This window comes from Pantherophis guttatus, chromosome 3 (genome assembly GCF_059756535.1).
Source record: "Pantherophis guttatus breed Tessera chromosome 3, ASM5975653v1, whole genome shotgun sequence".
Lineage (NCBI taxonomy): Eukaryota > Metazoa > Chordata > Lepidosauria > Squamata > Colubridae > Pantherophis > Pantherophis guttatus.
The window spans coordinates 80,970,886-80,996,500 of NC_142065.1; the positions used below are offsets into that span (position 1 = coordinate 80,970,886).

Here is a 25,615-nt window from a genome sequence, read left to right on the forward strand (position 1 = left end):
GCTGCGCTCCTTTTTCCGTATTTCCAAAGTTGCATATTGCACGCACCATCCCAGGGCAGAGATTTCCAGCCCCGCCACGGCCAGTTCCATATTCCAGAGCTGTAGTAGTCTCACTCACAGGAGTGGCCCATTGGTCATCCCAGAGCAGCTCCTCCACCTGGGTGCACCGGCCTGCCAGGGAGGAGGCTGCCTCCATGGCAGGCCGGTGCACCCGGGTGGAGGAGCTGCTTCAGGTTGACCAACCGGCCAGTCCTGTAACTACTACAGTCCCACCCAGAGGCCATGCAGAAGGAGAGATGTAGGCCCGAAAGGCAGCTGAACCTCCCCACCCCCAGGCAGCCGTTTGGCTGAGCGCTGGGAGCTCTTGGTCTTACCTTCCAGTTCCAATTTGTGTGGCTTGCACCGCTCTACTGAGGTTTGCACTCAGCCTTAAGAGTGGGGCCTAGCGTGTGGGTGGGGTGATGTGGGCGGTGCAGCCATGTGTTCCCGTGGCGCGGGCCGGATTAATTGCTCTCAGGGAACCATATCTGGCCCAGGAGCCATAGCTTTAGGATGAGTGCAATCTTCTTCCCACCACCCCAAATATTATTTGAGTGCTAAGACTTGTTTGTATGACAAAAATGAGTTGCAGTTGAATGTGGACATTTTCTCTCCATACACTTTAATTACAGGAAAGGTACATACATTTTTATTTCTATTTATTGTTTATTTATCAAGCATCTGAATGTTTAAGTTTCTGTCAGTGTGAACCTTATTTATAAGCCTGTAAATTGTGTAGACAATTAAGCTATATATAGTACATTTTGTGTAATATCTTGCAATAGTTGCATTCAGTGTTATTTTGGAAATTCCAGTAGGAGTGAAAAACTTGCTCATTGTTATCCATGTTGCTTTTGATATAGATACTATTCATTCAAATGTTGGATATATACAAACTTTGCTAAATGCATATTGTGTTGGGAGTGTGTACAATATTTAAGTGGATAGTGAAATACTGCTGCAAAACACATGACTGTAGGGATAATTATTTTTAAAAAGATGGGCTGGCTTCTTTATTTCTGAAATCCAGCATGTATTGAAATAACATTTATTACACTATTTGGCAGTTATGGCATCACATTTTAATCATCATCAAATTTACTTCCCTTTTATTATTTGGCTATTTTATTTTTCAAAGAAAAAATAATGTGAAACTAGCGAATTATGAGAGACCCATATCTATCATAATTATTTGTCCTCACTTTTTCTTCTGGTAGTTTCTTTCATGCTAGAGTGCATCTTGGTTTATTAAAACTTACATTTTCCACCACTTTTAAAAAATACCTTAGGAGTATTCGTTTTGGTCCTACATGAAAAAGGATTGAACAGGCACAAATCTATTGAAGACGACAGAGATATGTAGACCCCGACTGTCATGATTGATTAAAGATGGATTGTGAATAAGGAGATTCTTCCTCTCACTGTCTAACATGTATATATCATGTTGGAAATAAGAACGGCTGCTTTTAACAACTAAGAAAAAAATGATTGGTGAGCCCAAATCATAAGAGTTTTTTTTTTTAAATAATAAAATGAAGTTCTTGCAATTATTATAGATAGATAGATGATGGCATACTAAATAAGACCATTATAGAAAGGTTAAGGAAATAAAAGGCAATTTATGTATATTTAATATTAGTTCTTGGTTAACTATTTTTAATGTATGACAAGCTATTTATAGAATCTGATATTTAGAAACTTATATTGACGTTTGATGTACTCTAAAGTTAGAAGCAGCCCTGGAAATGTAAGAGTAGTGTAAATCAAGCATGCCAGACTACTGCTGTAGTTCTTGAATCATTGCCCATGTAGAGAGCTCTGTAATCTCCTTTAATGGAGACATGTTTTCTTTGATAGCAAAGTTTGTTTGTTTGGTAAATTGAATCTTAAACCCAATATGGTAATTGTCTCTTACTGTTTTGTGATTGGAAAGCTCCAGATACTTTTATCAGCTAGATTTTTCATCATTTCTTTTTAACGGTAAAAATTTACCTATTTTCATTTGTTTCTGACACCATGAATTTTAAATGCAAAGTATTAACAATGAGCTGTTTTAAATATAAAGATTGTGAATGAACATTACAATAGAAAGTTTCTTGGAAGCATTTACTGTAGATTCTTGAAAATATCATTGGTTAAGACTATAAATACTGTCCCATAACTTAGATTCCACTTAACACACTATTGGCAGGAGCAGCTATTCTAGAGGGATCTCTCCTTGTGCTGTTGCGATGAGAGAAAATTTAATTTATATTTATCATCCCCTTGTGTTTCTGAATATCTGCTCCAGAAGTTCTATAGGAATGGATAGTAGTATAGGGATAGGATTGCACATTCAATGAAAAACCCATGAAAATCATCCCCTTCTGCTTCCTTGAAAAGAAGGAAGTTTTTAAATTCATTAAAACAAAATGTAAACATCAGTTCCAGGACTGGTCAGTACTGTCCAGTTCTCTGTATATAAGCTAAATTTATTTGCCAATTTCAGACTTAAGTGTCCCACGTTTATTAGGTATTTGTAATGATTGGTAAACAATAACCACATCAGGTAAAGTGAAATTAATATGGTTTACTAAACTAGTTAAAGATTTGAGAGAGACCTGTTTTCTCTTTCTGTCATGTTGTAGCTGTGTAATTGAAATCAACAAGTATAAATTTGATTGTAGAATTAGGTTTTGCTGATTCTGTCTCCACTTTAAGGCAGCCTATATGCATTCTCCACTGGTGCCTAAAACTCAGGGCTCCTTCTGGAACAGCTTGTGGAGAAGATAAAGGAAATAGTTCTAACTGTCCAATTTAGAAGATATCTCGAATCAAAACTATTATTTACATATTTTTTTTATAATTTAAGGGAGTTTATTTATATCCATACCTGAATTTGTCCAAGCCAAAAATCTATGTAGTTCTGTATCAGTCAGTCAATATTTTCTCACTACAAGCTTCGTACATATATGTGTTTTTATCTGTAGAAGAGTTTTAAGGTGACAGCCAAATGACTAAAATCAAACATTATTTATTATTTATATTTAGTCATAAAACCTTCAGAGCTGAGCTAGTTAAGCTTGTTTGCTTCATGTAAAGAAATGAAATGATTAATAGTAACCTATTTGGGGAGAAAAACTGGAAAAAGTAAATGATATAACTGACATATCTCTCTGCAAATATCTAAAGTGCCTCAGAACATAAATTTTAAAGAGAAAAGGCAAGTTGGTTTATACTTAACATACAAATAAATTCTATACTTCCTGTTAGGTTTCTACAACATTATTTGAGTTGAGAAAACTTCATATTCCTTCAACATGGATCAAATGTTTTACATATATGTTATTATGAATAAGAAAATTTTAAAAATATTTCTAGTATATAATCATTTTAGGTTCCAAATGGGCTAACATTAGTGTCCATTAATGAGTGGTTTGGAGCATGTTTTGCAAAGATAAGGAGAACACAAGGAAATAAAAAACTGGTGGCCTGGCTATCTCTCAGTGTAAGGGGACTCTAGTGTATGGTAAGATGATTAAAGGGGTAATGTAATGGATGAGATATTACCAGACACTCTTCCCTATCTGCAATTCAGGAGGCTGGAGCTGAGAACCCTGTTGAAATCTTTGGTGATAAATTATGAGCAAATTGGTCATATTTGGCCAGCTTCCTAACCAAACCTTACTTTCTCCTAATTACCAACAGATGTAAAGATACAGGGATTTATGAGGTGTTCTTAGTGTTCCTGATCTATGGATATGACATTTAGGAAGGATTATTTTGAACTTCATTGATACAATTGTTAGATACATTACTTGTATCTCATTTCATTGATACATTGTGGTGCACTTAGCTCATAAACATTCTCCCGCTCTTCCTATGAAAATAACAGATTGTACCTTTTTTGCATAGGATAAGTGTGATCAACAAAACAGATTCTTGCCCAGGATTTGACCTCCTAAAAAATAATAAAATCATAATAAGCAGGAACAAATCATTTAAGGGTATCCAGTTTATCTGATGCATTGCTGAGGTAGGACTGAAAATATCCCAGGTGAGCACACCTAAATATTTAGTACTGATATCTAGAGATTGGTATTACTCTTCTGATTGTGACTTGAAACATTAAACATATGAATATAAAATGGAATATTTGGGAGAATTGATTCATTATTTTTCCGGTGAGAATGTGGTAATTTATCTTTAAAAACCATTGATTCAACAAACTCCGAAATAAGAATCTTGGTCCACAACACTAGATTCTTACAGGAATATGTGAACAAATCCTTTCTAGTTGACCACTGTCTCTTCTGATTGCTTAAATTGTGCAAGATAATGGCTAGATTCACACACATTGCACTAAGCTATATGATTTGTAAAGCAGGTTTTAGGTTCATTGTTTTGGGTGAACCCATTTGGTTGTGGCTTATTCAATGTATGAAGTAATTATTTTTCCATCCCACACTCATGTATATCCCAAATTGCAAAGCACTTGGTGTATTTTATATTTAATAGTTTATTCCTTTTTTTTACATTTTTAGAATAAATAGGATAAGAAATAAAATTAATGGATTCATTTCTTAAATTATTAAAGATTAAAATAATGGTTTTTATATATTAATGTATTTATTCATGGAAAGCTATAATGATTTAAATTTTTGACATTGTTAGGCAAATGCTTAATATGTTTAGATAATGTGAGAACAGAAAATCATAGAGAATGAGTTATGACATATTTCCAACCCCCACCCCATCCCTTCTTTAGTTAACAGGTTAGTGATTGAGGAATTGTAAGATTGTATTAATTTGCAGAAAGATCTAATGGTACAATTTCAGTTACAATTCATATTGAGTTATACCTGGAGCTGCTGATTGTGATCTGTTATAATTGATGGTCATATTTTTCTGAAATATTCAACCCAGTAGGTAATTTAATACAGGTACTCATCACTTAATGACCATAATTGGGATTGGCAACTCCATTCTTAAGTAAGACATCATAATGACTGCAACAAACTTATAACCACACTTCTGCCATCATCCTTCCTTTGGTTTCAAATACTAACTCACAATATTTGCTGGGATAGTTCACAGTTTATTCAAGGTCAAAGAGATAACAAAACAATGCAAGCCAAAACAGAGTCTTTGACGGACACTTGCTTGAATAATTAGCTTTTTAACAAGAATTTGCAGAAGAATAGTCCAAAATCAGTCCAAGGTTCCAAGAGCTGGATCAGATTTTTCAACCAGTTCAGAGATCAGAATTTTACAGGCAGAATCTACCCAAATTATCACACGTCCACCAGAGAACATACAGTTGTTTTAAGCAAAGGAATTTGGGATAAGGCTGCCTTTAAATCAGGCTGCGGCCAGCTGTTGCTGATCAAGAGACTTCTTCCCTTGCTTGGCAAAAAGCCTTGGCAAAAAATAGAGAAGTCTCGTCTCTGTTCTTCTTTCTACTGGCTGGGTATGGGGGCTGGGAGACCTTACATCATTCTCATCTGACACTCTGGCTGTCCAGGTGATGCCTGTTTTTGATCAGCCTTGTGTGATTTTTGGCTTTGTGTTTCCTGAGCCTGATTTTTTACAAGTTCTGCTGGAGTATTTTCTTCAAGCTCATGGTCAGCATCTAAGTTTTGGCCCATGTCAGTTACAGTATTAAGCAAATCAACTATGGCAGGGGTGTCAAACTAGCGGCCCGCGGGCCAAATGCATCACATGCTGGCCACGCCCACCCCCATTTTATCAAAGGGGAAAAGTCACAATACGTAATGTGATGTGAGGCTGCAAGTTTGAGACCCCTGACCTATGGTCATTAACTGAAACTTCACACAACCACATCTTGCAATTTTACTGCTGGCTGCTCCATTGACTGTACTTGTCAGAAGCCATATGTGAGGCACTCAAATGGTGATTACATAATAGTGGGATGCTGTGAAGATTGGAACAGCCCAAGTCTTGTCCTCATGTCCACGAGGACACTGCAAATCTACTGCAAACGTAAAGGACTGGTCGTAAAGTACCTTTTTCAGAGCTGTCATAACTTAGAACAGTCGCTAAACAGAGCAGTTGTTAAGGGAGGACTACCTATACCAACCTCTACTGGTAATGTTAGTACTAGTAGTACTGATAGTAACAACTATTTGTTACTATTTTATTTATTTTAGGAAATTTATATTGCCGCCTATTCGCACATGGCAACTCAAGGCGGCTTACAGGAAAATAAAAAACTCATATATAAAACAATAAAACTAATAAAAGAGAAGAATCACATAACAAATTAATAAAATAATATAACCCCCCACCCCAGCGACAACATATCACATGAGACATATAATGGACTCCATCCCGCTCTCTGCGTTCCCCAGGGCCAATGGCAGAACCAGGTCTTCCGTGCCTTCTGGAAGAATGTTAGAGTGGGGGCCATTCTAATCTCTAGGAGAATAATGTTCCAGAGAGAGGAAGCCACCAGAGAGAAGGCTGTTCTTCTGGGTTCCACCAGGTATATGTCCCTAAGGGATGGGACCTGCAACATTTCTTGTCTCCCTGCTCTGGTGGGTCGGGTAGATGTGACCAGCAAGAGACAATCCCTCAGATAACCTGGTCCCAAGCCATGAAAGACTTTAAAGATGACAACCAGTACCTTGAATTACTATCAATTTCTAACAATATTTCTATCATCTCACAACTCTTGAAAGTTACAGTATTTCAATTAAAACAGTTAAAATCCAATTAAAATCCAAAAATAAAATGAAAATGAGAGAGAAAAATAATGACGCACTAGGAGTAAAGACTCTCGGGGGTGGGGGAGCTTAACTTTTGAAAACTTCCTGAAAACTATCAGGGTGTGCTAATCTAATCTCATTAAGGGGACAGTTGCTCAGTAAGGGAACATTGGCACTGCTTCTTTGTAGCAGTATCTTCTATCTTCAGCTCTTCTAACATCCTAGTAATGTGAGATAGTAGGAAAGCCTCTCCCCAATCCTATATCCCCTATTATAGGGTACTGTTTTATTACAGGAAAAGATCCTAGCTAATAGATTTTTTTTAATTAAAAATCTCTTTTAGGAAGCAAAAACATCTAAAAGAAGACACAGTGCCAGAGTTAAAAAATGTAACCATCCAAATAATTTAATTTTTGTTAGATTTTCTCTGTATAGAAGTCTTCATTGAATTGCTTTATTTTGAAAACATACTCATAGAGCAGTATGGAGATAGCTTTGAAGAAAGTAAGTGGCAGCCATTATAAAAACATCAGCTTAGCCCAGAAAGACAGGAGAGGATGATGAAAATTGCCCTGGCTTGACTCTGGTTAATTTCTTAATTTTCAAAATTCAGAAGCCTATATCAATAAATTAGAGTACTAGCATTTTTTGTAATGCCTGTTTTTGACCTGATCTGCTTCAGAAGGCTTATAGTACACCGAGGGGTGGGCTTCAAAAATTTTAGCAAGGGGTTCTCTGCCTGGTTGATGAGTGGGTGTGGCCTAGTCGGCCTCCTGCACCATGGCAGGGAGGGGGCGTTTTTGCCCTCCCTGGGCTCCAGAGGCTTTCCTCAAGCCTCCAGGAGGGTGAAAATTTCCTCTGGAGGCCGGAAACAGCCTGTTTCCGGCCTTCCCGAACTTCCTGTAGGCCCATTTATTGCCCTCCCCAAGCCTCCCTGCGTGCCCTGCACTTACCTGCATCCAAAACAGGCCACGTGGAGACTCCTGGGAGGGGAGGGGCAGGGTGGGTGGGGACAGCCAGGAACAAGATTTGGGGGTTCTCTGAACTGCACAGAATTGTAGCTAGAGGTTTTCCCGAACCCCTGCGAACCCCCAGCAGCCCACCCCTGAGTATACCCTCCTCTTGTCTGGCAGTCTCAATCTTTCCTTAAATCAGAAATGAAATGGTCGCTAATTGGGAAGATCACTGGCTATTGCCATTCAATTCAGATAAAGTTCTATGGTATAGTGTCCTATGTTTGATTGTTCTGCATTTTTTAAATTTTATTTTTGCCGTCTCACCTGGTTAATAGCTTTTATTTAAAGGTTTTACAATAGCTTTTATTTAAAGAAATACATTCAAAGAAAAAAAAAGTACATGCAAGAAAGAAAAAGGAAAGGAAGAGACAAAGAAAATAAACAAAATATGTTTGTAAGTAAAATAAAGAAGTGGCTTCTGATCTTCCTGTTGGCAAACCTAATCAGTCCTCCATTCTCTAGTCTATATGATAATTCCTTTATTATAGTCTATTCTTTCCAAACATCAAAACCATGTCACAAATTCATTTTCTTTTTTATACCATGTCCATAAGAGGTTTCCACTCATTGATGATGTGACTTTAATTAGTTGAATAAAACCTTTCTGCCCACTAGGATTGCTGCCTGAAACTGACTAGACCTTAATTGAATGCTTTTATTGTCATGGGCAGGAAATTTGGTTAAAAAAATGCCTCAGAAAATGATATATATGCATACTATACTATGATTCATGGTGTTTGTTAGACTGTTCAGAGTTTAAAATTCAAAGGGAAAAGGAAGTTTAGGAGTATACAGGTTCTCATATGACACCTGTCAGCAACTCCTTAAAGAAGCCGTATCTTCTTCTAGGCTTATGCACTGCAACATGATCTTCAAAAAAGATTAATTTGGGCTAAGAAATTATCAACAGGTGCTACATATGTACCCACGCAGGGAAACACAGATTTCCTTTTGAATTCAAGTGTTGCACAACCTTATTATACAGTTTGTCCATTGAACATCTGAACTCTTGGAGCTTTATTATTTCTATACTTTATATGGGATCTGTGTAGTGGCATAAATTTCATTCTGAGTCATACATACTTCCCTTGCAAACTTGCTTAACTAGCTATACGACTTGTAATTAAGTCTTCCTCGGTATATACATTTGCTGCTTCTCCAGTTCAGTACAGTCCTTCTAGTTCAGACATTTCTGTAGATAACAAAGAAACAAAAAGAATTCTGTTATTAGGAATATATCTTTGTGATATAGATGTATATATTATGTTGTATTACATACTATTATATATTTGACAGAATAATAAGAGTTGGAAGGGACCTTTGAGGTCAAGGTGGCATTTAAATCTGAGATGAGAAAAAAAAATAGTTTCTGAGTCCCACTTATGCAACAATAGCAGAAATAGAATTACAGAGGGATGCGGTGGCTCAGTGGCTAAGATGCTCAGCTTGTCGATCAGAAGGTCGGCAGCTCAGCGGTTCAAATCCCTAGTGCCATGTAATGGAATGAGCTCCCGTTACTTGTCCCAGCTTCTGAAAACCTAGCAGTTCAAAAGCACGTAAAAATGCAAGTAGAAAAATAGGGACTACTTTGGTGGGAAGGTAACAGTGCTCCGTGTGCCTTTGACATTTAGTTATGCCGGCCACATGACCATAGAGACGTCTTCAGACAGCGCTGGCTCTTCAGTTTAGAAACAGAGATGAGCACCGCCCCTAGAGCCAGAAACAACTAGCACGCGTGTGTAGGGGAACCTTTACCTTTACCTATCCTACCCTAGTTCTCCAGAAAATTTTGATTTAGAAAGTGTTCCTATTGAAATTAACCTAGTTTAAGAAGCCTTGTTAACAAGGAATGTGTTTTTTATATAAAAATCATTTTTGTTCCTTAAATTGCAATAGAATCTCAGTGTCTAATTTTATCCTGCCTTTATTATTTTTATAAATAATTCAAGGTGATAAACATATTTAATACTCTTTCCTTCTCTGAATTTATATGTGTGTCTAAATAAAAAATAAAATCTGCCATAATCTCTAGTAATTTCAAAATAATTGTTTTCATAATGTTTAGTATTACTATATGAATTGGACCATTGTATTCAAGGATGTTGTTCTTGATTAAATATTGTTGTTCGGAGTCTTTTTCAGGAGAAATAGTTCCACAATGTTTTTAATATACTGCATTTGTCATATTATATTATTTAGAGGAGACAAAAACCTTCTTAAAGGGCTTTCTTCTCAAAAGAATTATCCATTGAGTTGGGGGAAGGTATCAAGTACAGGTGCCTCAATGATCAGTTCTGGATCCTTTACACTTCAGTATTTTGATGATTTGGATAAAGAACTGCAATTTATGCTCATCAAAATATAAACTTGAATGGTTATTAACACTTGACAAGGCAGCAATAAAAATCGATACTATTTTTGTAGTTTGGCAAAATAGGCTGAAAATAGCACATCAAATTTCAGAGACAAGTTCCAAATTCTTCACTTAGGAAATAAAAAATCAAACATACAGCTACAGGATGGGTTATATCTGACTTGGTAATAGTACTTGCAGAAGAGTAATTGCACATTTAATATGAACCAGCAAGTGTCATGAGGCTTCAAAAAGCAGTACAATTTTGAGCTACATCAACAACTTTTTTCCCAATAATGGAAGATAATTCTTTTTTTTTTGTCAGCCCCCACCCCCTTCAAGAACTATGTTCAGTTCTGAGCACCCCATTTTAAGAAAGATTCTAACCAATTGGAATGGGTGCAAAGAATGACAATTCTAATCAGAGTATTAGAAACTAAGCCATATAAAAGGATTGAAGGAGGTTTGAGAATGGATACCTGGAGTGGCACGATAGCACTATTCCAGCACTTGAATGGATGCTACCTAGGACAAGCTGACTTGTTTCTCTTGTTCTTAAATACAGATCATGGAATGGTGAATATAAACTTTAGAAATCCTGATTCTTACAAAATGTTAGGGAAAAAGCAATGAGAGGAGTTTGACAATGGTGCCAATTACCTTGGTGGTGGGTTCCACCTCATTATATATGTTCAAGGTAGATAGCTTTCTGGGATGCTTTAATTTGTATTTCTCTACAAAGAACGGAGTTCACTTCAATGGCCTAAATGGTGTTATTGTTATGATTATTCATGTTAAAGATGTATTGGTTGTTTTGAACTTTCTGGAAATCAGGTGCCTGAAGTAGGCAGCCTCTCTTCTCTTTCAGGGTTTCACAGCTGCATTGGACTATAAGAAACAGTGATGCTTCCTTGATTTCCACTTAATGTGAATTCACATAATCATAGGGAAGCACACTTTATGATTTTTAATATAAAAATATAAAAAGGAAAATGTATTTATTTTGAGCTTTAAACAAAACAGTCTCATTTGATACTTTCTGTACAATACATTTGGCGGAATAAAACTCAACTGCTCTAGCCAGGGAAAAAACATTGAGAATTTAGGATCAGTTGCCACTTTCTTGTTTTTCAGCCAGGACCACAAGTAAGGGTGAGGTAGTGTCTATAATGAGTTGCTATCTCTTATCATTGAAATCACAGAAAATCAGACAGCTGTCATTTCAGTTTTAATAAATAATTTACTTCAGCAATCTTTATATATATATAATCTCTTTCACTAATCTGACCTCCCATTTACTAAGCAATATAAGCAGATTTGATATGTATCTTCTTTTTATAGCTGCTTACCAAGTGCAAGCCTAGCAAAATAATTTGTGTGATTCTCTGCTGATTTTTTTCCCTGCACATAATATAATAGTGTTGCTAGCTGCTGGTACTTCTTAATTACATAGAGAATATTAACCTTACAACAATAAGATGTAGGCATCAGAATTTAACAACTCAAACCAATATTATACTAGTAGTACTATGTACACAACCTCAGTAGGATACACACTACCTACCTACAAAATGAAGCTTAATATAACATAATCCATCCACACCAATCTTAGCTTTCCTACAGCAAAGGGGTTTAAAAAAGTAATTTATCAGTTGGACTGGCAGGCATGCAGCTGTGTAGGGTCTACTTTTTTTCTGGCAACAACTGCTCCTTCTCAAAATTTTATATTACACATCTTAGCTAATCAGAACAGGAATATAACGGGGATCTGCTGCTATATAGACTAGGCTGTGAAAAAACCTGGATTGTCACAGAACACATCCAGTGGCATTGCTCAGAATGCTGAGAATACTCAAAATCATGTATATTTTTTTCCAGCTGGGGACAAAACATGCATTCTGAGTTGGAAACAAACTCTCAGAAAACATGTTGGCTTCAAACTTGGCATACATTAAATGATGATTGGAACGTTATGAATCCCCATGGTTTAATATGCTGTGCAAACCAAACCATTTATAATTTACTCCAAATGAGGATAATTTTATTTTCCTTCTGCCTATTTAGTTTTCAGTGCATAGAGAAAAAAAGTGCTTGTCTTTTTCTCTCCAATATTTTATACATTTATTTCCCACTGCAGCCCTGCCAACTCTGAATGGGTAACAATAAAATAAAACATTTTATACACATAAACAGCATATGAAATGTAGAAGAAAATGATTTGTTCTTAAAGGAAAATCTTAACCTTCTATTTTTCTCAGTATGCCAGTAAATCAGAGGTCTTCAAACTTGGCAGCTTTAAGACCTGTGGACTTCAACTCCCAGAATTCTCCAGCCAGCTATGGTGGAGAATTCTGGGAGTTGAAGTCCACAAGTCTTAAAGCTGCCAAGTTTGAAGACCTCTGCAGTAAGTGATCTGATCATGGTTGAGGCTCCGTGAGCTGAATGCAGCCTCCTGGTCAGAAGCCCCACAGCTCTGCTCTATATAAGTGACATCTCATTTCCCACTTGATCTGTTCTTTTCCAAACCACACGATCTAATCTTTACTAAACAGGACAAGTGGGTGTAATATTTTATTACCCATGCAGGTTTAACAATATTTGAAAAGTAAATTATTAATTTTGGGGTGGTGTTATATTTCTTAATAATCAGGCATCCACTTCTGATAGTAAGATATACTCAACAAATTTGAAATTGTTTGGTTTTATTATACAAAATTTTCCAAATATCATATCTGATGCTTATCTGGGTGACTCTAGCCTATTCTGATTGGAATGAGTGGAGGCTATTGCAGAATTTACTTAATTATTGGGAAGAAAGCTCAAATTTTCTTAAGATGCTTGTATTCAAAGTTCAATTCATTTAGGATCTACTTAAATGCACTTCCTGATTTTGTACAAAATGGGGGTAAATATTTTATTTAGGAAGTTTGTTAATTTTTAAATCATTAGTCCAATATTCCCTCTTCCTTCTCTTTGTGGTTACTGGTTATTTAATTTTCTACTAATGCAGAACTGAACGTGGAAAAATTCATTTTCAATATGTTCAGAAACTGAAGCAGTTAAGGAAAAATTAACTCACTAGTATTATTCTTGTTTATTAGATTAATATGCTGCTTTTCATTCATGATCTTAAGATCAGTTAATATGTCCTTCCTCCTAATACTATGAAGTGAGGTGTACTGAGGCAGGGTGACTTACTAAAGTCAGTCAATGGGCTTTCAGGCTGAGGATGGACTGAACATGGTCTAGTTCAGAGCCTTAGCCATATACCCTCTCAATCCAGATAGTAGAGACAGCAACAACCAAATATGGTTAAATCAGATGCTGAGGAGCCAGTCAGGAGTGTGGGTTTCCTCTCTTGGGTTTTACAATTGGCATGGGCAATCTCCAATTTTTTTCTCCCTCTTTCTGTTTCTTCTCTAGAGTTAGCTGAAAGCCAGAAAAGGGGAAATCCCCATCTTCAAAGCCAGCAGCAAGAAGGCTGGATCTAGTAATTTGGACATCAAGATAGTGTCAGTGAAGCTACTTGTAACATATATTCTGATTTATTCTATGAACTGAGATATATGGCATGTGAGATCAGGTGGATCAGAAAAAAAATAAGTCCTTCAATAGACAGCAGCTGTTCCTTCTTCAGAAAATGATTTTTCTTTATTTTTATTTTTATTTTTTTGTCCAGCCTTCTTCAGACTGAAAGGGATCTGCCATTTTCTTACTGGAAAACCAGCTGCTCTGAAAAGAGTTTCCCCTAGAGTAAAGTGACTTGTGGGAGATAACAGAGGTGGCAATCCTCTGGAATTGCAAGGGGGTGTAGCAGAATTGTGAGAAGAGAGTTTTGAGGCTTTTCGTTGGAATCAGCAGGAGGTCCAAGCCATTACACCTTCAGTATGAACAGTTCATCACACAAAACAACTTTTTCTTCAAAAAATTGCAACGGTGTCAGGGTAAAGTTAAAATGTTACATTAGATAAAATTTTACAAATAATGTAGTATTACAGACTACTTGATAGAAAATACCACGGCTTTTGAAAGAATATAACAGAAGAATAATGATTTTCTACTAAAATAGTTTCCTGTTTTCTCAGTCTTCTCCTTTCTCTTAAGCTATTTACTATATTTATAATTTGTTTTATAATTTCTCATTCATTCTCACCATATCAAACTACCTCAACAAATTCTTTCATGTGTCACTCCGCTTTGTATTCAGTGTACATTAATTCAGTGCCCATTAATTTTTCATCCCATCTCTTCTTATTTTACCACATGTATTCTTTTAAGTACTCCATTACCAAAATATTCAGCTTCTTTTTATATTTCACCTAACATTCCCAATTCACACTTCCATATTTTAAAAGGGCAGAAGCACACCACACATTATGCTTCTTTCAACAAAGTTTCATTCCTCACAATAGTCCATACATTATCCATTAACTTTTTTTTTACATTGCATGTATGTTTAAAAATTTTGCATCTATTTCCCTGTATAAATAAATATTCTACCAAGGGGCACAAATAGCTCTTCTTTTTCATCATTTATATATAATTTTCCAGTATTTACTCAGTTTTCCCTGTGAAACTCAATTACCATTCCCTTTGATAACATTAATTTAAATGCTCAGATCTGTACTCCAATCCAAGCACCATATAATCTATATAATATTTGCTAGAATTATTTAGGGTTGTCATCTTAACAACATGAGATCATTTGTATACAAAAGTATATATGTATTTAAATCCCAACCAACACCCATCAAACAGCAGCAGAAGCATTCCTTATGCATTTTTCCATAAATACATTAAACTCTCAAGGGGATATTATACATCCTTATCTTGCTGCCTGTTGAATCATTCTCTAAGCATTTCATTTATTCTTACACAATTCTGACACTGCATCATATACACTTATATTCAGCACGTAACCTTCATAGTCTTGCAGACAATTCTGTAATTCAAACTCTATGTTATCATATACTTTTTCAGTATCAACAAATGGTAAAACATCCTGCTATATAAAACATGTACAGTAATGGTTCAAGTGACATATTACTATTAAGTAGACCAGTGAGTAACCTATAATAGAACAAGATTATATATGTGCGTGTTTTTCCTAATCAGATTTGATCTCATTACCTACCAGCTTCTAAAGTGGTTTATTTTTATTTAGGATTTGGACTTCAGTTCTTAGTTTAATTATCTGTTTTGACAGGAAGTTTTTTGAACATTGTGGAAAATCAGTATTAAATGGACCAATGGATAATTGACATCTGAAAAATATGGCAAGTTTCACCAATGTCTTACAATCATTCTACTGCATATTTATTATCTGTGAGTGTCTATATGTGTTCACACAGTTAGAAGGAAGGTGAAAGGATGAATTTCCTAGAAAAGAACGATGGTTTTTCTCTTTGTAGGGGTGATATATAAATGAGATAACACTATAGGTAAACTTAATTATGTATGATTGAGGTTATTTAGAAATAGCGACCAAATATCTTTGGTTAGTCCATGTATATGTGACTTACTAGACATAGATACTGAAACACCTTGGTATTCAGTTGGAATTTTTGTTTCAAACTTGATTGAAACCTGACTAAAAAAAGTTGTATAAAATTGAGCATATGTGACACTATTTCAGATGTGTGCAGCGGAAAAAGGGAAAAAATGAACCTTTTAATATATTAATAGTACACAGCATAATTGCTTTAATTTATTTCCCAACAAGTATTAGAGCTGATATGGTATATACGTTTAAGTAGAAAAAGTTCTCAGGTAACTCAGTGGGACTTAGTTTTGAATATGTGTAGGATTGCTGTGGTTCTCAGACTTATCAGAATAAAATTCCTGTGTTACAAATCTTGTGGAATTTTAAGGCATTTAGGTTAAAAAAAGGCATACAACAGATTCTCTAAATCTAACACTTATATTAGTGTTGTCAGTCAGCATATTAATCTCTGTGACTTTTGGGTAAAGAATGTCTCAAAACAAATGAATAGTAGAAACTCACATAGTTTTGCAAACTAGTGAGTTAACATATTTTTCTGATTTTTATAGGGAGATGTGCGAAATATCATTGTTCCTGAGAACGTGAACATTGGACAGAAATTGGACTATTCGGACACAATGGTACAACAAAATTTGGATGAAGTGAAGGACCAAATTAAACGGGAAATAAGGAAGGAACTTAAAATCAAAGAAGGAGCAGAAAACCTCAGGAAGGTCACTACAGATAAAAAAAACTTGGCGTATGTAGACAACATTTTGAAAAAATCAAACAAGAAGCTAGAGGAATTGCACCATAAATTACAGGAATTAAATGCTCACATTGTGGTAGCAGAACCTGAAGATGTTACAGGTATGCAACTTGTTTTCTTTCTTTTTGTCAAAGGTATAAATTTTTTGCAGCAATTTAGGTGGAAACAGATTCTTTAGTGTTTTGAACATATTATTGCTAAACATTTTACCTGCTTTTAAATATTGTAGGTTTTAGCAACATTTGCAGTTCATTACTTGCAGATGTTTGTATGTAAAAAAAAAGTGGCCATCTTCATGTCTGTTTAGTTATATGTGGAAACATCCGAATTTGGAATGTTTGTGTCATCTGGTTGTGATTAACTTTCTCTTCTGTATCATTATTTATGCCTTTTATTAAATATATTGATACTTCTCTGCCAAAGCATCTCAAAGTGGTTAACGGTAAAAACAGCAGTAGAATACTTCAAAATAATAAAGTACAACTTTTTTTTTTATGAAAAGATGTATTTCTTAAAATGATAAACATTCTTCCATCGTTTATGTTAGGAAGGCTTGACCAAAGTTTCAAGAGACTACTAGAATATGTTATAATTGGTGCTTCCTGAATTTCAGAAGAGAAAGTGTTCCAAAATGAGGTGCCACCATAGAGAAGTTCCTCACATAAGTGTACAGAGGTTTTCAGCAGGACCTTCACTGCAGATCTGATTGAACAGTTTTTTAAAAGCAATCTGGCAATATGAGTAGGAGTTTATGCTCCTAAATCTTAAAAATATGATTAGCTATGATATATTAAAAACAAAATTTAGAAGAATGATGGGAATTCATCTTGTGCTAATTATAGTTCTGAATTTCAGTTACAAGGTATATAATTTGATGGCTTGAATGACATGCACAATATTTTTTACTCCATAGTATTACCCACAAAAATGGAAATTTTAGTTCTGCAGTCTTGTTCCCTGACTACAATATGTTAATTTGCTGTAATATGATATAGTAGGAGTGTTACTGTTTTCCTTAAGTTCATCATTTAGTTAGTTTTTGATGCTGAAAATCAGTAGCTGCAAAACTTCAGCATTTGAGTAAACTGCTTTTCTACAAATTCTGAATTTGTGAAAAATTTTTATGTTTATACTCTTAAAGTTCATTGGTGGATCTACAGGTAGCCTTCAACTTATGATCAGTTGTTTAATGATCATTCAAAATTAGGATGGACCCACCCAAAAGTTACTTATTACTTGATTTTGAAGTTACAACAGCTACACAAATACAGTCTCATAGTCATATGATCATATTTTGGGCACCTGGTAGCTGGCTCACCTTTGTGGCTGTTTGCAGCATCCTATGGTGATATGACCATATTTTTTTACTGCCAGTTTCCACATTTATTTCCAGCAAAAAGGCCCATTGGGTAAAATTCAGGGCTGAATTTGCTTTACAACCACAGCATTCACTTAATGACTGCTGCAAAATTGTTTTATACTCAAATCTGGTTATGTGATGATATGCTTAATCACCACAATGACTTAACAACTATAATTCTGGGCTCAATTACAGTTGTCAATTGAGGAGTACCTATATATCATTAAGTAAATATCTTTAGAATTGCCCAAATTTCATACTTATTTTTACTATAACATGCTGGTAGGATGAGGTTATTTTTCTGCCAACTAAAACAACAGTGTCTTTTCTGTGATTTACATCAATATTCCAAGCCATGTTCCATGGTGAGAAAAGCAGAGACTCATGGTGTGCAGACATATTAGCTGTCTAAAACATTTATGGTCTTATCCAAACAGTTATACTTGATGCTTTCTGCCATAAAGATTACTATAAATGATGATAACATTAAAGATGCAATGATAAGCGCAGTGGTGGTACGGTGGTTAGAATGTAGTATTGCAGGCTAATTCTGGCAACTGTCAGGAGTTCGATTCTCACCGGCTCAAGGTTGACTCAACTTTCCATCCTTCCGAGGTCAGTAAAATGAGGGCCCAGATTGTTGATGTCAATATGCTGACTCTGTAAACTGCTTAGAGAGTGCTGTAAAGCACTGTGAAGCAGTATATAAGTCTAAGTGCTATTGCTATGATGGTGATTAACTAAAACTGATAATGGCAAAAATTACTGTATTTTTCGGAGTATAAGATGCACTCCCCCCCCCCCAATCTGGGTGGGAAAGTCTGTATCTTATACAGCAGGTTGGTGCAGCGCCAATCGGCTGTTCTAGAATGGGCAGCGGCAGCAGTGAATGGGCGGTGCCAAATGTGCCACGCCAAATGGGCCGTGGTGAATGGGCCAGATGAGTACCAGATGGATGCTGGGAGGCAGAGGCAGATTTTTTTTCTAGTTTTCCTCCCCAAAAGGTAGGTGTGTCTTATATTCCGGAGCATTTCATAATCCGAAAAATACGGTACTTAACCTGGCAATATTAGGCTTACCTTGAAGTTAAAATATACTACTTTGTTCTTTCTTCATTATAGTGTTGATTTTTTTAATGTTGTAATACAGTGCATATATTCCTTCCCAATTTACAGTTGCTGTGGGTTTCAAGGTCAGGTTTTCACCTTTATTATATAATTGAGATTTGGTTTGGGAAAGTGACAATGTCACTTTCACTAAATTCTGTCCTATAGCAGCCTTAATCTCTAGATGGTGGAAGTAGTATCAAGGATGATCTAATGACAATGCATGATCTTGCCATGTATGTGGTTGTCAGTAAGTGTCTATAATGTTGGGCTAGTGGGACAGTTAGGATCCTGCTTGTGTAGTTCATCTTGCTGCATTGTCAAGTTTTTTCTTGACTTCTTGGAACTTACCATAGGGCTGGGCTTTGGGTAATGAATAATTTTAATTTCCATATGTGTGAAGAAGGTTTTGGGAAAGTTCAGGAGTCAATCATGGGTTGGAAATGACATACATAGGCAGTTACACTTTCGGTTTGGATTTTAGGTCCCATCAGCTGTTTGGTGATCTGAAATCGGAAGGTGGAAGAGTGAGTCCTTTCACATAGTCAGATCAACCCATGATTGCTCTGAGATTTTCACCCCAGAATGCTTCTGCGCAGTGGGTAAACCAACTAAGAGGTCTGCCTCAAGCCTGTCTTATTTTCATTGAGGGCTGCATCAGGGTTGTGTTTGACCTCGGGGGCTGGGGTGGGCATGGCCATGTCGGGGGCATCTGTGGTGGTCAAGTGCTAAGGCAAGACTTCCCTCAGACCCTCCCTCCCTCTCATTATAATCTTCCTTCCTTCCTTCCTTCCTTCTTTCCTTCTTCCTTCCCCTCCTTCCTTAACTTTCCTATCTTGCTCTCTTCCTATCTTTCCTTCTTTTTCTTTGTCTTTCCTCTTTCCCTTTCTTGTTTCCTGTCCGTTCCTGCATGCTCAAATGCAAAAGGGGAAACATTTCTCCTTTTGTTTTTAGTTTATTTTGCTAGACCTCTGCCAGTGAAAACAGCGGTCAGGAGGGGCGTTTTCAGCTGGACGGTCTCCTGCAGCCCTCTGCCAGCGAAAACGGAGCTTGGAGGGCCATGTGCGCGCCCCCCCCCCCCAGCTCCATTTTTGCTGGCAGAGGGCTGCAAGAGGCCGTTGCAGCCAAAAACAGATCCGGGGAGGGCCACATGTGGCCTTCCCAGGCTCCATTTTCTCTGGCAGAGGCATTGCAGGCCGGTCCTTTGCTGTTTCCAGGGAGGCACCACAGGTCAGATTTAAGCACCCCGCAGGCTGGATCCGTTTCGCAGGTCTTGAGTTTGACACATAGATCCACATAGATTTCAGAAGTGATTTTTGGACCTTCCCAGTAATTTGTAAAGCAGTCCAGTTAAGCTCTGATTGATCTCTGGAATTTACAGAAGCCCAGAGTATTTGAGAAGATTGGCCTCTGAGCCTTCTTTTTAATATGTTTACTGAGGAGTTCCAGTGGGGGAAGATCAGATGCTGGACCGGATGCTGGTAAAAGATTACACTCAAGACAATACCGTTGTAGTAAGGGTAACAAGGATGACTTGTTTTTGCCTAATTGTATCCACAGTAGCTCTTGCTATAGTAAACTACACATTTTGGAGGTAGAAAACATAAGTATTTGCCTGAGGGGCAGGCTGAAATTTTCTGACCTGGTTCCCACATGGGCAAGGTCAGAAGAGGTGACTATGATCAAATGTTGCAGTGAAGAAACAGCTTGAAACTGAACCAAGCACAACAGAGTTGCTCTTTGTCCATTTCAAATTTTGTTCAGATCTTAGTGTTGTCTCTTGATGATGCGGCATGGGAACAGTAAGTTAATGCCATATTTAATATATTTTATTTTGAATTGTTTATATTGATTTAATTGTTGCTATTGCATATGTTTGTTCCTATTTAATTATTGTTTCATTTTATATTTAAAATGAAATATGGATAGCAATAGCACTTAGACTTATATACAGCTTCACAGTGCTTTACAGCAGTGGTCCCCAACCCCCGGTCCGCGGACCGGTGCCGGGCCGTGGAGTACCTGGCACCGGGCCGCACAGTGGCCGGGGGACATGAACGCTGCAGCGCACGGCCCAGGAGCCTTTGCGCTGCAGCGTTCATGTCCCCCGGCCGCTTTTGCGCACTGGGCCGTGCGCAAAAGCTCCTGGGCCGTGCCCCCACCCCTGCGCGCGCTCAGCGGGCCGCGGCGATAAAAAGGTTGGGGACCACTGCTTTACAGCCCTCTCTAAGCGGTTTACAGAGTCAGCATATTGCTGTTGTGGCCCGTCAGCGGCCTGTGCAGCTAGTAGCTGCTTCCGACAGCGAGGAAGCTGGTGTGCTGTGTCAGAAGCCTGTGCAGCTGGCACTCGAGTCGGACAATGAGGAGGCTGGAGAAGATGTGGTGCCAGAGGCAGGGATTCAGCCAGGGCCTTCAAAACCTCCAGAAACTCCCATAAGTGAAGAGGAAGAAGAGGAGGAGCCTATTCTCGATGCATGGGCATGCAGAGCTGCCAAAAGGCAGGAGTGGCTCCTCAGGATGAGGTCTCCTCGAGAGTAAGGCTTGGGGCTAATTGGCCACTCCCTTAGCCTATTTAAGGAAGGACGCTGACAAGCAATTTGCAGGGAACAACTTAGTTCACTCTCCTTCACGTCTTGATCTTAGTTCTCTGCAAATTGCTTCTGGGCTTTCTGCCAACCATAGTAAGATTACGATTATTCTTTGGATTCTGTTAAGGCTGTTAAGAAAGTTAATTAACAGCCGTTGTTTGAAAAAAAAAGCTGATTTACTTTAGTAAACTAAGGTTTGTACAGATTTTGTGTGTGCTGCGTTCTTTGGGGTCCGTAGCTGGGGCAGAACAATTGCCCCCAACAATCTGGGTCCTCATTTTGCCCACCTCGGAAGGATGGAAGAAGGTGAGTCAACCTTGTGCTGCTCAGGATTGTAGGAACTGAACTCCTAGCCAATGTGAGAAGAGTTAGCTTGCAATACTGCATTCTAACCACTGCACCAATACAGATATATGTTATCAAAAGTTTTGTAAACTGCTAGATGGATATTGTTAATTGTTTTGTAAACTGCTATGAGTCTGTATTGCTTTGGCAGAATATAAGTAAAATCAAATCCAATAATCTCTAGTTGGCATTCTAGATAGCCAGTCATTTAGTGACCGGAATTGGGACTGGCAATACAGTTATTAAGTGAAGGGGTCACTAAGTGAAAAATCACATGTTCACAACTATGCTTACAATTTTACTTCAGTTTTCTTTTGCTTTACAGAAGGATAAGCTCTCAAACAGTCAGATAAACCCAAATGGCAGGAAAGGTTTCTGGAACTCAACTCACGAGGGAGCAGGGGAAAGGGGCAAATTGTATAGCCTTTTTTCCCCATTCCTGCCCTTTGGGATGCTCATCCTGGCATTAGGGTAATTAGCAAGAAGAGAATTGATGCTTGTATTTACCTTTATTGGAAAAGAAGGGATTATAAGAGAATAAGCAGGCACACAATGGTGAATACACATAGAAAGGAATACCCTAGCATTGGCTGTTTGCCTATTGGGGGCTCATGGCTGCAAGCCCTTTAGGAGGTTTAAAAAAGCCTTCTGTGTGAAAATGATTAGGGTTTTGTCAATATCAGGCAACACTGCCAGCTGGTGGGAGGACTTTAATGAACTAATTAAGGTCACAGCTGAGCTGGGTAACTTGCAGTTACTTATTTATTTTACCTTCAAGTCAGTCTTGGTATCAATAGTAATAGCGCTTAGACTTATATACCACTTTATAGTGCTTTACATCCCTCTCTAAGTGATTTACAGAATCAACATATTGTCCCCAACAATCCGGGTCCTTATTTTACTGATCTTGGAAGGATAGAAGTCCTGAGTCAACCTTGAGCTGATCAGAATCGAACTCCTGGAATGAGCAGTGAGTTAGCCTGCAGTACTGCATTTTAACCACTGTGCCACCACAGTTCTTAACATGGCTCATCAACATGAATAAGGCTATCCAGTCTTTTTGGCAACATGTTTCAGAAGTGGCTTGCCTTTACCTTCTTGTCAGGGCTATGAGAGAGCAAGCTCTGTGCCTAAAGGAGATCTAGAAGTCACAGTCTTTTGCTTTCTGTCCCAGGGTCTTTAAGCACTACACCAGAGTAGCTATATATATTGCAAATGGATATCTGATAATTATCTAATAATATTCTGATTTGCTTTCTAATTTGAGGCTTTTGTGTTCTATTTAATTTTTGTACTTCAAGGACGTGTAGACAAGTTTCCAACGTTTTACTTATATTTATATTTATTTTCCTATTTCTTTCATTATTGAATCCTATTTCTTTCATTATTGAATAATATATTGTGTATATGTAAATAATACAAGTAAATTGTGTGTGTGTGTTTAAAGGTTAAGGAGACGAAGGAGTAACGATAGAAAAGCAACACACAATCATACTCTCATATGTAGCAATTTTCAAATCTTTTTTTAAAAGTTCATATTTGAAAAATATAGTAAAATATAAAATAATACAAATAAATCTAATAACTATATAAAGAAAAGCATAATCACTAGATGTTTCTCAGGCCACATACTATTCATGACCTTGCTGTCAATATTTGCCTATCTTAAAATTTATCCATTTCCCCATTTTTAGTAAACATCTTACACAGTACAAACATTCACTCACTTGTTCACATTTCTTGGCATCTGTATATAACATGCAATCATTTATCCCATCAACCACAATTGCCACATTCCTTGTTGTAACAATGCAATCTATAACATTTGCTCAAAATCGTGCAGCTTGTAGGCCAACAACATAGCATCATCTCTATGCCAGAATATATGTTCATTCTAACATCAGCCCAAATATTCCTTATACGTTTATCCCAGGGGTAAAATGCTTCCAGTTCAGACCGGATCGTCTGATCCGGTAGCAATAGTGGCAGGTGGTTCGGAGAACTGGTAGCAAAAATTCCTGCGTGTCCCCCACCCCCCAATGCCCAGCTGAGTTGCCTGATCGTCAGAGGCTTTTTTTTCTTTTAAAAGCATTTTTTTCTACAACCGCTTCGGCCGAAGAGGTTGTAGAAAAAATGCTTTTAAAAGTAAAAAAAAAAAGTTGGCCACACCTACCCAGTCACATTACTCCCCCCAAGCCACACCCACAGAACCGGTAGTAACAAATTTTACATTTCACCACTGGTTTATCCATATATATATTAAACAGTCAATGGGATATCATTTGATAAATAATAATAATTCATCCTTATCTTGCTCTGTGTTGAATTATTCACTAAGTGTTCCATTTATTTCTGTACATTCCTATTACTTCTATTTACACTTATGGCATTTAGCAAACAACCTGCAACTTCATTGTTGTCCAAAGCATTCCATAATGTAAGATTTTTTAAGTTTATAAAATATATACATACACACACACACACATACACAATAAACGTTCTCACATTAATTTCTCAGTGAGCTACTGAAGAATAACATTTTGGGATGCACATGCCCTAACCTTTGTAGAGCCATACTATATTTTCCTTGCATACACTTTCAAGCACCTTTAGGCATACTTAACAAATTAATATTTCAGTAGATTTGCATTCACTCAAACTATCTACATCTGTACCCATAACAGTTTTTCAACATTCTCAGCCCAATTGTGGCTAATTATTCATCATATTTCTTCTTGGAAAACATTCATAGCTTTCTTTTAATTCTAGTTTTGACCTAATCACTATCGGACTCCTGTTAACATTTCCTCACTGCACTCTTAATTCCAAATCATTGCACTACTTTTTATTTTTTTTTCAATTCCATTCACACTTCTAAAACATTTCTTTGTTTCCATCCAAATTGCTCTGCATTTTGTGTGCCTCATTTAAATGTCTTTAATGCTTCCTTGCTACCTTTGGCTACATTTTCCTCAATCTCTCTCTCTTCCCACACACATAATATCTTTTGATAATCTTTTTTTTTTTGGGGGGGGGGGGGGGAGGGGTTGCAGCAATTACACTATTTTATCTATTTTTTATCTATTCTTCCTCATCCACAACCTCCTTCCCTTCATTTCACCAAGCATCTTTTCCCATACTTTGGTGCACTTCTGTAATATCCTATGATTTCATCCTTTCCACTCTATTCTAAGCAGCTGCCACATTTTTTTAAAAAAAAAAATACTTTTTTTTTCTTCATTCTTTTGGAAGTTAACCTGTTCTTTAATATTTTTGCATACAGAACTGAGACTTCTTGTTCTGCTTTAATTCTAGTTTCTTTCGCTTCTCCTTTTTTTTCCATATCCCTTTTTTTCTCAAGACCCATTCTTACATATTACTAATTTGAAAAACCTTACACTAACTTTAGTGCCTTCTATGACCCAACATTCCTAAACTAAACTGAGTGTTCGTAACTTCCTTTAAATCTGTTAAAAGGTAAAACACCCAACATAAGGAATTTTGCAAAAAACTGCTGTTGTCAAGGGAAATTATCAGCAATTAAGATTATCCAAAGATTTGTCTGTGATCTTTTATTCTGAGACCTCAGAAGGAATATTTAACTAAGGCCCTGTTATCTCTGTAAATATAATAAAAAGAGAAGTGCTTATGTTTTGGTATAATATTTTTTTATGGACACCAAATTACACTGCCTTCCCCACTCCATAACATATGATTTCAAAATAGCTTTACAACACTTTCAGATGCCAACACAGTGACGTGAATATTTAAATATATATCTAGAAATTCTGCCTGTAAGTAATCAATAATTTAATTGGCTTTGTTATTCCACATTTGCAAATCTACCTAC

The 25,615-nt window shown here is 37.0% G+C and overlaps 1 protein-coding gene and 1 long non-coding RNA gene across 3 annotated transcripts in view; both read left to right on the forward strand.

Annotated features, from left to right (window-relative positions):
• Nucleotides 1-25,615, forward strand: part of PKN2 (protein kinase N2) — a 66,397-nt gene that overhangs the window by 12,874 nt on the left and 27,908 nt on the right. For both annotated transcript variants that reach the window (XM_087889909.1, XM_034437158.3), the window contains exon 2: nt 16,167-16,467. In XM_087889909.1, coding sequence (XP_087746035.1) covers nt 16,167-16,467 — 301 coding nt within the window. The remainder of the gene's footprint in view (nt 1-16,166; nt 16,468-25,615) is intronic.
• LOC148114647 (uncharacterized) lies at nt 1,329-15,392 on the forward strand. The gene is made up of 3 exons (XR_015733143.1): nt 1,329-1,530; nt 3,934-4,075; nt 15,322-15,392. It is a non-coding gene; the product is annotated as an uncharacterized LOC148114647 (long non-coding RNA).